The 20070-nt window shown below is 35.8% G+C and overlaps 2 gene segments (V, D, J or C); both read left to right on the top strand.

Annotated features, from left to right (window-relative positions):
- Nucleotides 1-10951: 10951 nt before the first annotated feature.
- LOC122136306 lies at nt 10952-11606 on the top strand. The segment is given in 2 exon segments: nt 10952-10996; nt 11182-11606. Coding segments are annotated over 2 exon segments (465 nt in total).
- Nucleotides 11607-13194: 1588 nt separating this feature from the next.
- LOC109056421 lies at nt 13195-13873 on the top strand. The segment is given in 2 exon segments: nt 13195-13247; nt 13363-13873. Coding segments are annotated over 2 exon segments (354 nt in total).
- The last annotated feature ends 6197 nt before the right edge of the window (nt 13874-20070 follow it).

Below are 20070 nucleotides of genomic sequence, written 5' to 3'. Positions count from 1 at the left end.
CCACACACACACACACACACACACACACACACACACACACACACACACAGACTCTCTCTCTCTCTCTCTCTCTCTCTCACTTCCGGTGAGAGAGTAAGTTTTACAGATCACAGTATGGTGCAAAAAAGAGGAAAATATAACTAATTACTATGGCTAATACACATCTCTTTCTGATTGTTCTTTTTTCTAATCTTTTTCCCTCTTATGGAAACCTTACGCGTGGGATCCCTAAATGTTAATGGGATGAGGGATAAGAGTAAAGCTGATACAGTGATAGAATTCATCAAGTTAAAGAAATTAGAAGTTATTTTTCTTACAAGAAACTCATAGTGATTTAAACAATGAGGTTGACTGGCGATTGTGGTGGAGGAATGAATGTGTGCTCACACATGGTACTAACCTGAGTGCAGGAACTGCTATTCTCTTTTCTCCCTCTATAAAAGCCAAAGTTTTTGAAAAAAAGGGAAATTGAACCAGGAAGATGTTTAGCAGTTAAGGTTGATTTAAATGGTCTTGTCTTTACGTTTGTGAGTGTATATGCACCTAATATAGGAGCTGAGAGAATATTTTTTTTTAACAAATTGAAAGTGTTTTTAGGACAACAGCAAGGTAATGGTTTTACTATCTTAGCTGGGGACTGGAACTGTACACTTAATGCCTTGCTTGATAGAAATGGAAAAGAACCCCATTTTCAGTCACCAACAGTACTTGAAAATGTTATTAAAACCTCTAATCTTACTGATATATGGAGAGAAAATAATCCCTCTGTTAAACAATATACATGGGTAAAGGTTAGTGATGGGAGGCTTTCAGCAGCACGACTGGATAGACTGTACTTATCAAATAGTATGAAAAGTAGAATTATGAATACAGCTATTGTCCCCACATCCTTCACTGATCACAAATTAATCACTATTGACTGTAACTTGAATTCTAAGAAAAACAGAAGTGTTTACTGGCATTTTAATGTCAAATTGTTACAAGACAGGAGTTTTTGTGAATCTTTTAAACATTTTTGGGAGACCTGGAAAAAAAAGAAAATAAGATTTGATAATGTTATTCTTTGGTGGGAAGTTGGTAAAGCTCACATAAGGGAATTTTGTCAGCAGTATACATCTCACTCTAATTTTGAAACGGTCTCTGGAATGGCTTGAAAGAGAAATCTTTGCAATTGAAAAAAATATGATAGGAGATCTTTCTTCCAATGTACATGAGTGGTCTGAGAAGAAATTAAAATTGAGCTCTATATTAAATGAAAAGGTTAAAGGAGCTCTTGTGAGAAACAGATTATTATCAATAAAGGATATGGACAGTCCCACCTCTTTTTTTTATTCAATCTGGAACGCAAGAGTGTGCAACTTAACCAAATGTATAACCTGAAGAATGACAATGGACAATGCACATCTGAACCTGTGGAAATGCGTAGGCTAGCAGTGAATTTTTATTCACATTTATACTCACCTGAGGACATAGACATTCCGACACAAAATGGATTCCTACAAGATCTTCCTTGTTTAAATGAAGAAGATAAGCAAGAATTGGAATCTGGATTAACTTTTGCGGAATTAAGTGATGCCGTAACGGGTCTTTCGTCGGGTCGTACCCCAGGCATAGATGGACTTCCTGGTGAATTTTACAAGCATTTCTGGACAACATTTGGAACTGATTTATTTGAGGTGCTCAAGGAATGTAATCATACTGGTTTTCTACCAAAGAGCTGCCAACGGGCTGTATTAACATTGCTTCCAAAAAAAGGTGATCTTACCCTGTTAAAGAACTGGAGACCTTTGGCAATTCTCTGCACTGAATATAAACTTTTATCAAAGTGCCTTGCCTACAGATAGAACAAAATATTGTTCAAAATTATACACAAAGATCAATCTTACTGTATAAAAGACAGATGTATTGCTGACAACTTGCATCTAGTACGTGATGTTATTGATTATGCAAATGTGTAATAATATAGATGTAGGAATACTGTCACTCGATCAGGAGAAAGCTTTTGATCGTGTTGATCATCAATATCTTTTTAAAATATTAGAAGCTTTTGGGTTTGGAGAGAAATTTAGAAAAATGATAAAGTTGTTGTAAAATAATGCAACATGTATGGTAAAGATAGCAGGAGGCCTAAGTGTCCCTGTTAAGGTACAGAGGGGTATCAGACAAGGATGCCCACTTTCTGGTCAGCTTTACAACTTAGCTATTGAACCTCTTCTATGTAAACTAAGAGAGAGTTTAATGGGTTTAAGGTACAAGGTGCTATTTTTAATGATTATGTAAAAGTTTCAGCTTACGCTGATGACATTACTGTTGTTTTAAGGAATGTTAACGATGTTCAGGTTTTAAAAGAGATTTTATCAAGTTATGGTAAAGCCTCATCTGCAAAAGTAAACTGGGCAAAAAGTGATGCAATGTGGTGTGGAATAAACAATAACACACCACATACACCAAAAAAATTAAAATACGGAAAATATGGGTTAAAATATTTGGGGGTGTTTTTAGGAAGGGAGGATTATAAGAGACAGAATTGGGAGGGCCTGGTGGAGAAGGTGTGTGCTCGGTTGTCTTGCTGGCATTGGCTGCTACCCCAGTTATCAACGCTATGGCACAAAATGAACATTCTGGAACCTCCTGAAGATTTGGTTGCAAAAATCCAAAAATGCTTAACAGACTTTTTTTGGTCCGGTAACCACTGGACAAAAGCATCAACTTTGTTTCTGCCCAGACAAGAAGGTGGACAAGGACTAGTGGATATAAAAAGCAGAATTAAGACTTTCAGACTACAGACAGTAAAAAGATTTCTCTACGGATTGGATGTAAGGTGGTCTGGAGTAGCTTGTGCCCTCCTTAGAAGAGCAGGAGGGATGGGGCTGGACATTCAAAATGTTGATTTGACTGGATTAACTTCCTTTTATCACTCAGTGTTCAAAGCCTGGAGGACTTTTAATATCTCAAGAGACATCACGGATGAGGGAGGTCTCTGGTCAAGGGAGGAACCCCTAATGCACAATTCTATGGTGGACTCAGCGATCTTAAAATCACCATAGATGAGGAATCTTCTAAAGGCTGCAGGAGTTGTAAAGATTGGACATTTAATAACTTCAGATGGATGGATGTCTCCTGAAATGCTAGCCTCCAAGATTGAAATAAGATCAATTCGTCGGACACAAAAACTGATAAATGAAATTCTCGAGAGCCTATCAACAGATTTTAAACGCAGTGTGGAAACAACAAATGAAGATATGGATTTAACTTTTCCTGAACTAAGAATAATTCCGGATGTGGGTATATTTGAAGAAAAGGAGGGGTCTTTGTTGACCTTCAAGACACCTAAACTGGACTGTTTCAGTAAAACTGAGAAGAAAGCATTCTATGTCACGTGTAAAAGTTTCACACTCTCACTCTTTAGGAGGAGATAAGAGTCAAAATGGCAAGAGCTATTCGGATCAGGCTCTTCCCCGAAGGGTTGCTGGAGGGCCTTGTACAAGCCTCCCATTGAATAAAGGTCCGGAGACCTTCAGTGGAGAGTTGTGCATGGGTTAATAGCTACAAACAGATACAGAGCACACCTCGATCCCCAGGTTCAGGAGGGATGTCCTTTTTGTGGGATGACTGAAACTGTTTTTCATTTATTTCTTCAATGTGGGAGGTTTGTGCCTTTATTTTCTCAATTAGAAGAATGGTGTACAGTTTTGGGAGAAGTGTTTTCACCCATGTTATTTATCTATGGACCAAAGTATAGCAGAAACAGAAAGCAGATCCATGTTTTGCTTAATTTTTTGTTTGGGCAAGCAAAAATGGGAATATGGATTTCACGTAAAAGCTAAATAAATAATGTTGGGTCAACTGATGCAATGTTAATTTTAAAAGGGTTAATTAAAACTAGATAAAAGGTGGAATATGCATACTATAACTTGGTTAAAGACCTGGAGACTTTCAATCACATTTGGGGAGTTAACCAGTGCATATGTGAATCTGATTTTGATGGTGCTTTGCAAATTTATATTTAATTGTGCTATTGTCTTGCCTTGTTTTCTGTGCTATTTATTATTGTATGTTTGTGTTTTAAATTACTTTTTAAATCTATGTAAGGTTTAGGTTAACCTTGAATATTTTGTAATAAAGGGGGGTTAAAAGTCAAAGTCTCTCTCTCTCTCTCTCTCTCTCTTTCTCTCTCTCTCTCTCTCTCTCTCTCTCTCTCTCTCTCAAGCGCGCGTGACGCTCGCGGTGATTTCATGCTCCGTAAATTCTCGACTGGATCAAGCAGCAGTGAAAAAGGATTTGAGGAAAGATTTCATGCAGATCTCAACAAATCTTCAAGCTCAGTGACTAAAACACATAAACATCCACAAAAACTAAGAGCTCTGCAAGGTGCAGTTGTTGACATACTTAACGTAAATATACATATTCAATGTGATTTATTTTGATAAATAAATAAATGTTTTACTGTTCTTTGAAACCATCACAGTGACATCAGTAAACATATTTACAATGATATACCAATTTATATAAGTGCTGCTCACTGCTTATGCAATAATATGTGTGTTATGACATTCATCCTGAAGATCATATTTCCCACAAATACGTCTTGTCCAATTATTACAGAATAAAACACTCCAGCAGTGGGAGGAGCAGATTCACACTGATGTTTGACAGTTTGAGAGGATGACAGAGTCAAATAGGTATTGAAGCACTGGGTTTTTGTTGTTTAGTTTTGTTTTTGTTTTTGTTTTTTGCCATCATCGTCTCTCTGCAAATATGCTTCTTTTTACTTGGATCCTGAATCCAATTTTGCATGGGTAAGAGATCATTTCAGTATTTCAGTCAAAGTAAATACATAAATGTAAAAAAGTGACAATGTATATATAGATTTTATATATAGATGGTTTAATCACTTTATTCCTTTATTGTTTGATAAATTGAATCCCATTTCTTTTTCACAGAATTTTTTTCAGCTGACACAATACAACCATTTACTTTAGAAAACATGTTTCTGAGGGTGAAAATGTGACTCTGTCTTGTAACTACCACTGGTGTCACTGTAAGCTCTCTCCAGTGGTATCGGCAGTATCGCAAAGCAAAACCTAAATTTTTACTACTCACTAAATATTCAAACAAATCTGAGCCTGATCTTCATCTGTATTCAAAAGCTACAAAAGAAATCAAACGTGTAGATCTGATCATCTTCTCTGCATCTATATCAGACTCTGCTCTGTACTATGTGCTCTGCAGCCCACAGTGACAGGAAACACAACAATACAGTGCAGAAAACGGTATTACATCCACATCACACATATCCAGCCCCCATATCAGCTAGTTAACACAAGGGTTAACACCCCTCTATAAAATTCAATGTATTATTGCACACATGGATTGTTAATTTAGATACATTTGCTTTTTCCCAGGTGGCGAGGAAGGAGGGGCTTAAAGTACTGTATATCTGACAGTAGTTTGTCAAAACTGACATAAGATCATTTCATCTGAGACTGTAAGAAAAAACACAATGATTCTCCATTCAGTTATTCTGCTCTCTGCCTTAGCATGTAAGTACCATTGTTTTTAAAACCATTACCTTTATGATCAAAGTGAAGAATTAAGCATAGTTTTATTATTTAAGGACTTAATATATAAAAAGTGCACTAAAGTAGATGAACTATTTTCAGTATAGTCCCCTTTCAGATTAAAATGACAAACATAACATTTCAGATTTATTTGCAGGTGCCAGTAACGGAGATACCATTAAACCAGACAAAACAGAGGAGTTTGTTGCAGAGGGTTCAAGTGTTAACTTATCCTGCAGTTATTCATCTGCATGGTCTTTACTTTGGTACCGTCAGTATCCCGGATCAGCTCCTGAGTTCCTTGTGCTCACCTTAGATGGAGAAAAAGAAGCTCAGACGTCTAAAGTGGATCAAAGATTCAGTACTAATAATAGAAAAGAAGAACAAAATCGTGTGGATCTAATCATCTCCTCTGTTGCAGTATCAGACTCTGCTCTGTACTACTGTGCTCTGAGTCCCACAGTGACAGGAAACACAAGAACACTGTACAAAAACCTGACTCTAAAAAGAAACAATAGTCTTCTACACACAGAGAGAAATGTGACCCTTAAATTGTGAATTCCAGATTCTAGACCCCTCTGGTATCTAAGCATTTTGCCAATTCAGAAAAGACTAAAACAATATGGCAGAAATCAACTTTTCACATGCACAAATGTGGTCTATACATTGTGTAAAGGCACGCTTTCTTTAAATCATTTACTTTAATGCAAGGAATAATAATAAAAAAAAAAATAGGCACATAATGCCCATTACTAACTAAATGGCTTTACAACTGAGAGATCACGCATTTGTTCAAAAACATATTCAGGCTAATAGTAATTTTGTGAAAAATGGTTTCCAAAGTAACAATTTTTAACAATTTTTTGCTCTCTCCGTGCATGAGAATATCATGTGACATGATACAAACATTTTAAGAAGAGCACTATGAGATAAACAGAGCAGAGTTGAGTGAATATTTGCTTATAGATCAACTATGTTTAGATGGGCGTTGATTTCCCTGTGTTTCACAGCACATTATGCTGGTAAGTACATATACTGTATATAAGCTTACTTTATAAGAAAAGAGTATACTTACATTCAGGTTAATGAATTTTTAAGTATACTTTCCTAATCATTCATGTTAATGACTTACTTTTTTCTGTCTATTTTTCCAGTGTCCTCAGCACAAGTCAGTGTTGAACAGTCAGGAGAAATGACTGAAAGTGGTGGAGATAAAGTTATTTTAATGTGTAATTATACCACTACTTCCACAACTCACTATCTCTTTTGGTACAAACAGCTGCCAAACAGATCACCAACATTCATTTTGAATCAAAACACCACTGAGCCTGATTTTACAAAGAGATTTTCAGCAACATTGGACCCCACATCAAGAACATTTCCACTGATGATCAAGGATGTGCGTGTGTCTGACTCTGCTGTGTACTACTGTGCTCTGAGGCCCACAGTGACTGAAACACTGGAGGAGGATCTGAAAGAGGAGACTGAAAGAGGAGATCTGAGCTGATCTTGTAACATTTTCTTGACTGTCACAAAGCTCAGTCCTGCTGTAGTGACACACACATTTAAAGTGATACTTCATTTAATCATTCTGCTCTCTGCCTTGGCAAGTAAGTGCATTTGTGTGTGTGTTTTGCATGCTTTTGCATTTCTAATTTGAGAATATGCATATAATATTTTGTCAAATGATTTTCACATCTTACATACATAATGAACTTTTTCACTGAAAATATAAACTTATTACATCCTTAAAATAATGTAAAGAAATTCTGCTACTACAAATTAAAATCTCATCACAATGATCATGCAATATTAATATTTAATATAATTGACTAGTATCACTTACTTTATGTATTGAACAATTTCAAATCACTGTTTTAAATCAATTTCAGCACTATTTGAAAATTAAATGTTTTTGTTTTTTTTCTCTGTCTCTTTTCCAGGTGTGAGTTTTGGAGATGTAATCACACCAGAAAGCACTGAGGAATCTGCTGCAGTGGGTTCAAATGTTACTTTATCCTGCAATTATTCCTTTGCACAATCACTTCAATGGTACCGTCAGTCTCCTGGATCACATTTCTTGTGCTTATAATAGAGAGTGTGAAAGAGACTGAGACATCTGATGTAGATCCCCGGTTCTCTACTAAACTCTGAAAAGAAAAATAAGGTGTGTATCTGGAGATCTCCTCTGCTGCTGTATCAGACTCTGCTCTGTACTACTGTGCTCTGAGGCCCACAGTAACAGGAAACACAAGAACACTGTACACCTGACACAGATGGTGTACAACCAATTTTTTTTTCTATAAACATAGATAATTATAAAATTACACTGCATTTATGTGACATGGGGTAAATCATATAGTTGCACAAGTGGTATGATAAATTATGCTTGTGTAAACTTAATACTATTATGAATATTAATTTTTAACACTGTACTCTACAATGTAGGATCAGTTGATTTAAATACAGTTCAACTTGCTTTTGTTTTTTGTACAGGTATATCAAATGAATAACTGTTTGTTGACCACCAAAATAAACCACATCCCTAAATTCACTCTGTGTGAATGTGCACATCTAAACAGACACTCACTAATAATCTGATTTATGTGTTTAAAGTACTATAACAACCAAAGTAGGATGAATTAATCCAGACAATATTCATATACTGTATCATATGACAGAGTTACTTAGTGACCACAAGAGGATGCTAGGCATGATAGGATATGAATAGTACTCAAATGACAGTGGTGTCCCTTACCAAAAAGTAGTATACTTCAAGTTTATTTTATTAAGTATACTTAAGTAAAGTTCAAGTATATTTTGACTTTTTGTAAGTATAAGTCAAGTATACTTAATTGTCATTAAAAGTATATATCTTAGAAGTACATAAAGCCCATTTCTGAGAAGTACATAAAAAGTAAACTAAAAGTATACTTTCCTATTTTTTAGTTTAAAATAAGTATACTAATAGCACACTTGAATAAACTTCTTTTTCGTAAGGGGTATGAAACAGATCTGATCTGATCTTCTCTCTCAAAGAGATTTCTGGAAGAGAAGTTTAAGGCACTGATAACTGATGTGATCTTCTTGAACTTCATGTCTGTTAGAAAGAGAATAAGAAACACACACAATGAATCTCCATTCTGTCATTCTGCTTTCTGCTTTTGCATGTAAGTATTGAAGTGTTTTGTGTTTTGCTCCCCAGTACTCTGAATGGCTCATTTCGGCACAAAAATAAGTATAAAGTGTTTTTGTTCATGTTGTGTATTGAAATAAATAAAAATATTTGATCCACCTTTGCAGATGCAGCCTATGGAAATTAAATTAAACCAACCAAAACTTTAGAGTTTACTGATGAAGATTCTAGTGTTAAATTATCCTGCAGTTATACATCTGCATATCGTCTTCTCTGGTATCGTCAGTATCCCGGATCAGCTCCTCAGTTCATTGTCCTCATCTTAGACAGTGCACAACAAGCTCAGGAGTCTAATGTAGATAACAGATTCACAACAAAAGTCACCAAAGACAAAGAAAACCATGTGGATCTGGAGATCTCCTCTGCATCTATATCAGACTCTGCTCTGTACTACTGCGCTCTGCAGCCCACAGTGACAGGAAACACAAGAACACTACAAAAACCTGACACACATCATTACATCTACATCACACATATCCAATCCCCATATCTGCTATAGGTAACACAAGAGAACACCCCTCTATTCAGCAAAAAATAATAATAGATTGTCATTCACAACATAAAAAGGTGATACACAAAGATTTGGTTAATGCTTCTCCAGATATTCATAATGTTTTATTAAGCAGCCATGTTCAGAAAGGTGATTTTTTTTTTTTTTTTTTTTTTTGGGCACAAAGTAATTACTTCAAAAAAGTACCTACTCAAGAGAGTATGCCATTTCAGATGCAGCTATGATGTTATTTTGTAAACCCTGAACAATTCTTTATAAAGGTAGGATTGGTTTAAATAGTGTTTTTGAACAAATGCTTGAGTGTACTGTGTTTACCATGTTGTCATTGTCACATGACCTATCAGCATCAGTTGCATTCTGTCACTGCCATTCAAAAATCCTCTCCCATCGCTTCATGCCATGGGATATTAAAGTGTCCATCTTATGTACACTTCAGAATTACGCCAGAATAATAGGGCATTAGGATACAGTTTGCCTACTCTTTTATTAGTACTGTGAATTCTGACATAATTTATTTGTCACATACCATCTTTTGCCTACTATAAAGTTGGGAAGTATGTGATTTTGGATGCAGCCAACGTTTAGCACTTTCCAACTTCGTCCACAAGGGGTCTGCACTGCTCTCTTCATTTATATGTACATGTGACATACATACTGTACCTTTAAAGAAGAGCTCTGTGTGATAATCACAGAGTTTTTGAGAGCAGAGTTGAGTAAATTTTCTGTTCTTTTACCTCATAGATCAACAATGTTTAGATGGGCTTTGATTTCTCTGTGTTTCACAGCACATTATTATGGTAAGCACTTTTTTTTCTGTTTCTGTATACTTTAAAAGAAAGGCTTTACTTACTGTACATCCAGGTTACTAAATGTTTAAGTTTAATGCTAATCATTTATGTAAATGACTTACATTGTTTGTTTGTTTTTCCCAGTGTCCTCAGGACAGGACAGTGTTGAACAGTCTTCAAGAGAAATGCCTGCAAATGAAGGCGCTCAAGTTATTGTAATGTGTACTTATACTACTTCTGGAACTCCGGATCTCTTCTGGTACAAACAGCATCCAAACAGATCACCAACATTAATACTGAGTCAATACACCACTGAGCCTGATTTTAAGAAGAGATTTTCTGCAACATTGAACTCCACATCAAGAACATTTCCATTGATGATCAAAACCTACATGTGTCTGACTCTGCTGTGTACTACTGTGCTCTGAGGTCCATAGTGATGGAAACACACTCAACACTCATACAAGAACAGAGGAAGTGCTCAGTTATATGACAAGGTGCAAATCCTCATGCTATTTAATTCTGTCCCACAACAATAATATGCATATAATTTAAAAAAATCTAATTATTTAGTTAGTGCTGTGCAAAATGAATGTCATCAACTTTATGAGATCTAAAGTATTATAACAACCAAAGTATGAGGAACAATGTAGTTCATATTCTGCTTTTTGTGTTCTGAGGACTTACTGTATGTATATTATATACAGAGTTACAGTAGTAAGTAACCATAAGAGGGTACAATAGGATGTGAATATTAATTAAATGATCTAGTGGTGTATGAAACAGATCTAATCTTCTCTCTCAAAGAACTGTCTGGAAGAGGTGGGGTTTAAAGCACTGATACCTGATGTGATCTTTAACTTCAAGTCTGTTAGAGAGAGAAATACGAAACACACCACAATGATGCTCCATTCTGTCATTCTAATTTCTGCCTTTGCATGTAAGTATTGAAATTCTTTGTGTCTTGCATCCCAGTACTCTGAGCAGCCAGAACTGCTAATTTCTTCTCAAGATTAAGTATAAAGTGTTCTTCGTGTAGTATATTGCATTCTATACTGATACATCTAAACTGAATATAGATTCAATTTAAACACCTGTTCTTTAAAATTTGATCTACTTTTGCAGATACAATGCATGGAAATGAAATCAAACCAACCAAAACACTGGAGTTTGCTGATGAGGGTTTAAGTGTTAAATTATCCTGCAGTTATTCATCTGCATATCGTCTTCTCTGGTACCGTCAGTATCCCGGATCAGCTCCTCAGTTTATTGTGTTCATCTCAGATGGATCAAAACAAGCTCAGGAGTCTAATGTAGATTCCAGATTCATTGCCAAAGTCACCAAAGACAAAGAAAGCCATGTGGATCTGAAGATCTCCTCTGCTGCTGTATCAGACTCTGCTCTGTACTACTGCGCTCTGGAGCCCACAGTGACAGGAAACACAAGAACACTGTACAAAAACCTGATTCACAGTATTGCATCTACATATCCAACCTCCATATCTAGTATACTGCAGGTGACACCCCTCTGTTCACTAAAAACAGCATAATAGATTGTCATTCACAATATAAAAATATAATATATTACAGAAAGGGTGACACAAAGATTTGTGTTAAAAGATTATTAGTTAAAAGAAGTTATTCCAGATATTCATAACATTTTATAAGGCAATTATGTTCAAAGAGGTGATAAAATCAACTTTAGATGCATTTGCTTTTTCCCAGGTGGTGAGAAAAGAGGGGTTTAAACAGTATCTGAGGGTATTTTGCTGAACCTGACAGAGACTGTGTCATAAGATAATTTAAACTCTGACTGTAAGCATGCAGTACATACTCAGTTATTCTAAAAATGAATGAAAAGCTTTATAACATACTCAAGTAAAACATAAGTATAGTGGTGATCAAGCATTTGTTCAAAAACACTATTTATACCAATCATACTTTTATAAAGAATTGTTCGCAGAATTGAACATCATGTTAGCAATTTCAAACTTCATTTAAGGCGTAAGCATTGCTCTCTATATATATGAGTATATCATGTGACATGATACAAACATTTAAAGAAGAGCTTTCTGACATAAACACAGAGCTTTTGAAAGCAGAGTTGAGTGAATTTTCTGTTCTTTTACCTCATAGATCAACTATGTTTAGATGGACTTTGATTCCTCTGTGTTTCACAGCACATTATGATGATAAGCACATTTTTTGTTTCTGCATACTTAAACAGAAAAAAAGTTTACTTAAATATGTTACAAAATATTTACACTTAGTTTCCTAATAATGCTAATGATTTACTTTTTCTATCTATTTTTTTAGTGTCTTCGGGACAGGACAGGGTTTAACAGTTCTTAAGAGAAATGACTGCAGGTGAAAGAGATCAAGTAATTGTAGGGTGTAATTATTTTACCACTGGTACAAACATAAACCTTTTCTGGTACAAACAACTACCAAACAGATCACCAACATTCATTCTGGGTCAATACACCACTGAGCCCGATTTCAAGAAGAGATTTTCTGCAACATCGAACTCTACATCAAGAATATTTCCACTGATGATCAAGGATGTGCGTGTGTCTGACTCTGCTGTGTACTACTGTGCTCTGAGGCCCACAGTGACGGAAACACACTCAGCAGTCATACAGGAACAGAGGAAGTGCTCAGTTATATGACAAGGTGAAAATCCACATGATACTGATGCACATTCATCCCATATGATATTGTTAAATTTTCTAGACTGAATCACAAAACAATAAAGAGAATAACATTCCCAACTCAGACACTGAAAGTTTCCATCAGACTTTATTTCTCATTAATTGTATTAATACATTAAAACAAACTTACTAATTAAGAAATTAAACTTAATTTTCATGTTGAAATTATTTTGCCATAAGATGGCAATATACACCACAGATTCATATTATCAAGCCTCATTACAGGATCATTAGCTCCTCCTTTTTATTTAATAAATAACATGTCTTTTGCAGATCTGCTTCTCTAACTCTTTCATTCATTTACCAAAATGAGCATCATCTCAACAGAGAGCAGGAAGTTCCTGATTGATTGTATGACTCAGTTCCTGCAAAACTCATCACATTCATCACAACCCAGAGAACAGAAGAGCATCAACAGAACCTGATCTGACTTAGAAAACATGGACAGACACTTGGTACTGATATTAATCATGATTTCAGGTAAAATACCCTTTGATGCCAATGCTTAGGAAAATAGATAATTAAGTGTAATGTGACTGAATTTAACTCGTGTGCTTTTTAAAATGTAAGCAAATATTTATTTTCATGCTTGCAGGTGTGATGGCTGCAGACCAGATTGGGCCAAACAAGGGTGCAAATGTCATCAGTACAGAAGGAGAGTCTGTGACCCTCAGCTGCACATATGATACAAGCAGTAGAAATGTTAGACTTTACTGGTACAGACAGTATCGTGATGGAGAACCTCAGTATTTAATGTGGAAAGAGGCTCGGGCATGGAGTAGCACTGGGACCCCAGCTGATCGTCGCTTTCAGTCGACTACATCAGAAACATCAACTGAACTCACTATTGACAGTGTAACTCTGTCAGATTCAGCTCTCTATTATTGTGCTCTATTTGGAGCACAGTGATACAAAGTCTATGTGAACCCGTACAAAAACTCAAATTCATTTTTCACTTTAATCTCAAGCCATATCAAACCCACAATCTATAATTCACACAATATAATTACACTTGTGGAAACACCTGTGTGAGAAGTTGGATAATATATTTTTTTAGAATATTTAATGTTAAAAAAAAAGAGGTAGACATGAAACAATGCACAACAGATAACAACAATTTGTAAGCATTTTCATACTTCCAGACAATATAATAAATTAGGTAATTTCAGATAATAGCATCATCATTGTATTATATTTTTAAGATTACTATGTATTTATTTATTTTTATTTTTTTTATTGTGTTACAATTATCTATTTAAGTATTTATCACAGCCAGCGAGATGAAGATGTCTTACCAAAATCCGTGGATGTGCTGTAATTTTAGTGTTTATTCATTAACTCAGTTCAGTAAATTTTAGGGGTGTGATGAGATCTGACTGGTCTCGCGAGAAGGTGACATATTCTCATGCAGACCATTCAGATATATTTCCATTACACTTGTCCTTTCACTAGTGGTATGTAATGTAAGGTATGTAAGATATTATGCTCCGTAAACTCTAGACTGGATCAAGCAGCAGTGAAAAAGGATTTGAGGAAAGATTTCATGCAGATCTCAACAAATCTTCAAGCTCAGTGACTAAAACACATAAACATCCACAAAAACTAAGAGCTCTGCAAGGTGCGTCAGTTTGTTGACCATCACTTTACCCGTAATTATATACATATTGACAATGTGATTTTATTTTGATAAATCAAATAAATAATGGTGTTTTACTGTTCTTTGAAACCATCACAGTGACATCAGTAAACATATTTTACCAATGATTTGTTATACCAATTTATATATAGTTTCTGCTCACTGCTAATGCAATAATATGTGTTGACATTCATCCTGTACATCATATCACACCACAAAAAAAAAACGTCTTGTCCAGTTATTAAAGAATAAAACACTCCAGCAGTGGGAGGAGCAGATTCACACTGATGTTTGACAGTTTGAGAGGATGACAGAGTCATATAGGTATTGAAGCACCGTTTTTTTTTTTTTTTTCATCATCGTCTCTCTGCAAATATGCTTCTTTTCTCTTTTTTTACCTGATACTAATCAATTTTGCATGGGTAAGAGATCATTTCAGTATTATTTCAGTCAAAGTAAATACATAAATGTAAAAAAAGTGACAATGTATATATAGATATAGATGGTTTAATCACTTAATTGCTTTTTTGTTTGATAAATTGAATCCCATTTCTTTTTCACAGAATTTTTTTCAGCTGACACAATACAACCATTTACTTTAGAAAACATGTTTCTGAGGGTGAAAATGTGACTCCTGTCTTGGTAACTACCACTGGTGTCACTGTAAGCTCTCTCCAGTGGTATCGGCAGTATCGCAAAGCAAACCCAAAAAAAAAATAAATTTTACTTTACGTCTCACTAACTATTCAAACAAATCTGAGCCTGATCTTCATCTGTATTCAAAGCTACAAAGAAATCAAACGTGTAGTATCTGATCATCTTCTCGGTGCATCTATATCAGCCTCTGCTCTCTGCAAGCCCACAGGACAGGAAACCAACCACAATACAGTGCGAAAACGGTATTACATCCACATCACACATATCTAGCCCCCATATCAGCTAGTTAACACAAGGGTTAACACAACCTCTATAAAACATCAAATGATTAGTGCATACACATGATTGTTAATTTAGAATACATTTGCTTTTTCCCAGGTGGAGAGGAAGGAGGGGCTTAAAGTACTGGTATATCTGACAGTAGTTTGTCAACAAAATGACATAAGATCATTTCATCTGAGACTGTTAGAGAAAAAACGACAATGATACTCCATTCAGTTATTCTGCTCTCTGTCTGTAGGCATTGTAAATTACCATTGTTTGTAAAAGCATTACCTTTATGGATCCAAGTGAAGAATTATTAACATAGTTTTATTATTTAAGGACTTAATATATAAAAAGTGCACTAAAAGTAGATGATCTATTTTTCAGTATATAGTCCCCTTCAGACTATAAATGACAAACCTAACATTTCAATTTATTTTCAGGGGCCAGTAACGGAGATCCCATTAAAAACCAGACAAAACAGAGGAGTTTTGTTGCGAGAGGTTGCAAGTGCGTTAAACTTATCCTGCTTTTACTTCATCTGCATGGTCTTTACTTTGGTACCGTCAGTAAAATCCCGGGATCAAGCTCCTGAGTTCCTTGTGCTCATCTTAGATGTGAGAAAAAGAAGCCTCAGGATCCAAATTGGATCAAAGATTGCAGTACTAAATAATAGAAAAAGAAGAACAAAATGTGTGTTGATCATCATCTCCTCTGTTGCAGTATCAGACTCTGTGTCTGTAACTACTGCGCTCTGAGGCCCAAGTGACAGGAAACACAAGAACACTTGTACACAAACCTGACTCTAAAAGAAACAATAGTCTCTAAAGGACAGAGAGAAATGTGACCCTAAATTGTGAATTTCCAGATTCCAGACCACCTCTGGTGATTCTAAGCATTTTGCCCCATTCAGAAAAGACCCGACAAACAATATGGCCCCAGAATCAACTTTTTTTCACAATGCACAAATGTGCTCAATCAATGTTGTAAAGGCACACTTTCTTTAAATCATTTACTTTAATGCAAGGAAGTTATTAAATAATAAAAGCACTCAGCAGTGGGAGGAAAGCAGATTCACACTGCTGTTGGACAGTTTGAGAGGATGACAAGAGTCATATAGTTATGGAAGCACCGGTTTTTTTTTTGTTTTTTTTTTTTTTTTTTTTTTTTGTTGCCTACATCGTCTACTCTGCAAAGCTGCTTCTTTTTTTTTTACTGGCTAATAATCCAATGTTTCATGGGTAAGAGACTTTTCATTAGTATTTCAGTCAAAGTTAAATACCTAAATGAAAAAAGTGTAATGTATGTATATATATAGGATATAGATGGTTTATACACTTAATTGCGTTTATTTGTTTTGAGAAATTGAATCCCATTTCTTTTTCACATAATTTTTTTCAGCTGACACACATACAACCCTTTAATTTATAAAACATGGGTGTCAGAGGGTGAAAATGTGACTCCTGTCCTTGTAACTAACCACTGGTGTGTCACTGTAACGGCTCTCTCCAGTGGTATCGGCCGTATCGCAAAGCAAAACCTAAATTTTTTTACTACTCACAAGATAGTCAAACAATCTGAGCCTGATCTTCATCTGTATTCAAAGCCAGCTAACAAAAGAAATCCAACGTGTAGATCTGATCATCTTCTCTGCACCTATAATCATACTATGCTCTCTGCAGCCCCACTGTGAACAGTAACACAACACATACAGGTGCAGAACACGGGTATTACAGTCCACATCACACATATCTAGACCCCATATCAGCTAGTTAACACAAGGTTTAACCACCCCTCTTATAAATTCAATTTATGTATTGCACACACATTGATTGTTTAATTAGATACTTTTCTTTTTTCCCAGGTGGAGAGGACAGGAGTGGCTTAAAGTCCTGTATATCGGACAGTAGTTTTGTCAAAACTGACCATAAGATCAGTTCATCGGAGACTGTGTGAAAAAACACAATAATACTCCCAGTCAGTTATTCTGTCTCTCTGTTCTTAGCACATGGATGTACCATTGTGTTGTAAAAGCATTACCTTTATGATCAAAGTGAAGAATTAAGCTAGTAGTTTTATTATTTTTAAGGAACTTAATATATAAAAAGTTCACTAAAAGTAGAATGATCTATTTTTCAGTATATGCCCACTTTCAGACTAACATGACAACCTAACATTTTCAGATTTATTTTCAGGTGCCAGTCACGTAGATCCCATTAAAACCCGACAAAACCGAGGAGTTTGGTTGGCAGAGGGTTCAAGTGTTAACTATATCCGGCATTTTATGCATCTGGCATGGTCTTTACTTTGTACAGTCAGGATCCCGGATCAGCTCCCTGATTTCCTTGTTGCTCAGCTTAGCTGGAGGAAAAAGAAGCCCAGATGTTCCACAATAGGTTGGATCAAAGATTCGGGTACTAATAATAGAAAAAAGAACAAAATTGTGTGGATCTAATCATCTCCGCTGTTGCAGTATCAACTCTGTTCTGTAACGTACTGCGCTCTGAGGCCCACGTTGACAGGAACACAAGAACCCTGTACAAAAACGCTTACGCACAAAGAAACAATAGTCTTCCTACAGACATAGAGAAATGTGACCCTTAAATTGTGAATTCCCCGATTCCAGACATAACACTCTGGTAATCTAAGCATTTGGGCCAATTCAGGAAAAGGACTAAAACACTCTGTGCGCAATCAACTTGTCACAATGGCACAAATGTGCTCAATACATTGGGTTAAATTGCACACGGTCTTTAAATCCTTGACTTTAATCAAGGAATAGACAAAAAAAATAGGCCATAGAATGCCCATTACAAACTAAACTGCTTGACAACGAGAGAGATCCACGGCAATTTGTTTCAAAAAACATATCAGGCTAATAATAATTTCTGTGAAAAATGGTTTCCAAATAACTAATTTTAAACAATAAGAAACGTCATCCCACAGGGGGTCAGCCTTGCGCTCTCCCCTTGCAGGAGCATATCATGGTTGACACTGATACCCAACAGTTAACGAGAAGCCCTATGAGATAAACTACAGAGCAGAGTTGAGTGAATATTTGCTTATAGATCAACTATGTTTAGATTGGGCCCGTTGAGTTTCCTGTTTGTCACACATCACATGATGATGGTAATTACATATGTAGAAGCCTAACGTTATAAGAAAAGAGTATACTTACCTTCAGGGTACTAACGTTTTTTAAGTATACTTTCCGAATCATTCATGGTTAAATGACTTACTGTTTTTTACTGTCTATTTTTCCAGTGTTCCTCAGCACAAGACAGTGTTGAACAGTCAAGAGAAATGACCTTGAAAGTGATGGAGATCATTTAATTTAATAGTGTAATATACCTACTACTTTCCACAACTCACTATCTCGTTTTTGGTACAAACAGCTTCCAACCAGATCCCCACCATTTCATTTTAAATCAATACACCCCTTATCATTATTTTTACAAAGAGATTTTCAGCAACAGTGGACCTCCCATCAAGGAACCGTTTCCCTGATACGATCAAGCGATGTGGCTGTAGATCTGATCATCTTCTCTGCATCTATATCAGACTCTGCTCTCTGCAGCCCACAGTGACAGGAAACACAACAATACAGTGCAGAAAACGGTATTACATCCACATCACACATATCTAGCCCCCATATCAGCTAGTTAACACAAGGGTTAACACCCCTCTATAAATTCAATGTATTATTGCACACATGGATTTGTTAATTTAGATACATTTGCTTTTTTCCCAGGTGGAGAGGAAGGAGGGGCTTAAAGTACTGTATATCTGACAGTAGTTTGTCAAAACTGACATAAGATCATTTCATCTGAGACTGTAAGAAAAAACACAATGATACTCCATTCAGTTATTCTGCTCTCTGTCTTAGCATGTAAGTACCATTGTTTGTAAAAGCATTACCTTTATGATCAAAGTGAAGAATTAAGCATAGTTTTATTATTTAAGGACTTAATATATAAAAAGTGCACTAAAAGTAGATGATCTATTTTCAGTATAGTCCCCTTTCAGACTAAAATGACAAACCTAACATTTCAGATTTATTTTCAGGTGCCAGTAACGGAGATCCCATTAAACCAGACAAAACAGAGGAGTTTGTTGCAGAGGGTTCAAGTGTTAACTTATCCTGCAGTTATTCATCTGCATGGTCTTTACTTTGGTACCGTCAGTATCCCGGATCAGCTCCTTCATCCTTGTGCTCATCTTAGATGGAGAAAAAGAAGCTCAGATGTCCAAAGTGGATCAAAGATTCAGTACTAATAATAGAAAAGAAGAACAAAATTGTGTGGATCTAATCATCTCCTCTGTTGCAGTATCAGACTCTGTTCTGTACTACTGCGCTCTGAGGCCCACAGTGACAGGAAACACAAGAACACTGTACAAAAACCTGACTCTAAAAAGAAACAATAGTCTTCTACAGACAGAGAGAAATGTGCCCCCTTAAATTGTGAATTCCAGATTCCAGACCACTCTGGTATCTAAGCATTTGCCAATTCAGAAAAGACTAAAACAATATGGCAGAAATCAACTTTTCACATGCACAAATGTGCTCAATACATTGTGTAAAGGCACACTTTCTTTAAATCATTTACTTTAATGCAAGGAATAGAAAAAAAAAATAGGCACATAATGCCCATTACTAACTAAATGGCTTTACAACTGAGAGATCACGCATTTGTTCAAAAACATAGTCAGGCTAATAGTAATTTTGTGAAAAATGGTTTCCAAAGT

The sequence above is a fragment of the Cyprinus carpio genome, chromosome B2 (genome assembly GCF_018340385.1).
Source record: "Cyprinus carpio isolate SPL01 chromosome B2, ASM1834038v1, whole genome shotgun sequence".
Taxonomy (NCBI): domain Eukaryota; kingdom Metazoa; phylum Chordata; class Actinopteri; order Cypriniformes; family Cyprinidae; genus Cyprinus; species Cyprinus carpio.
The sequence above is the reverse complement of the archived record's forward strand: the minus strand, read 5'-3'. Positions and strand labels throughout refer to the sequence as shown.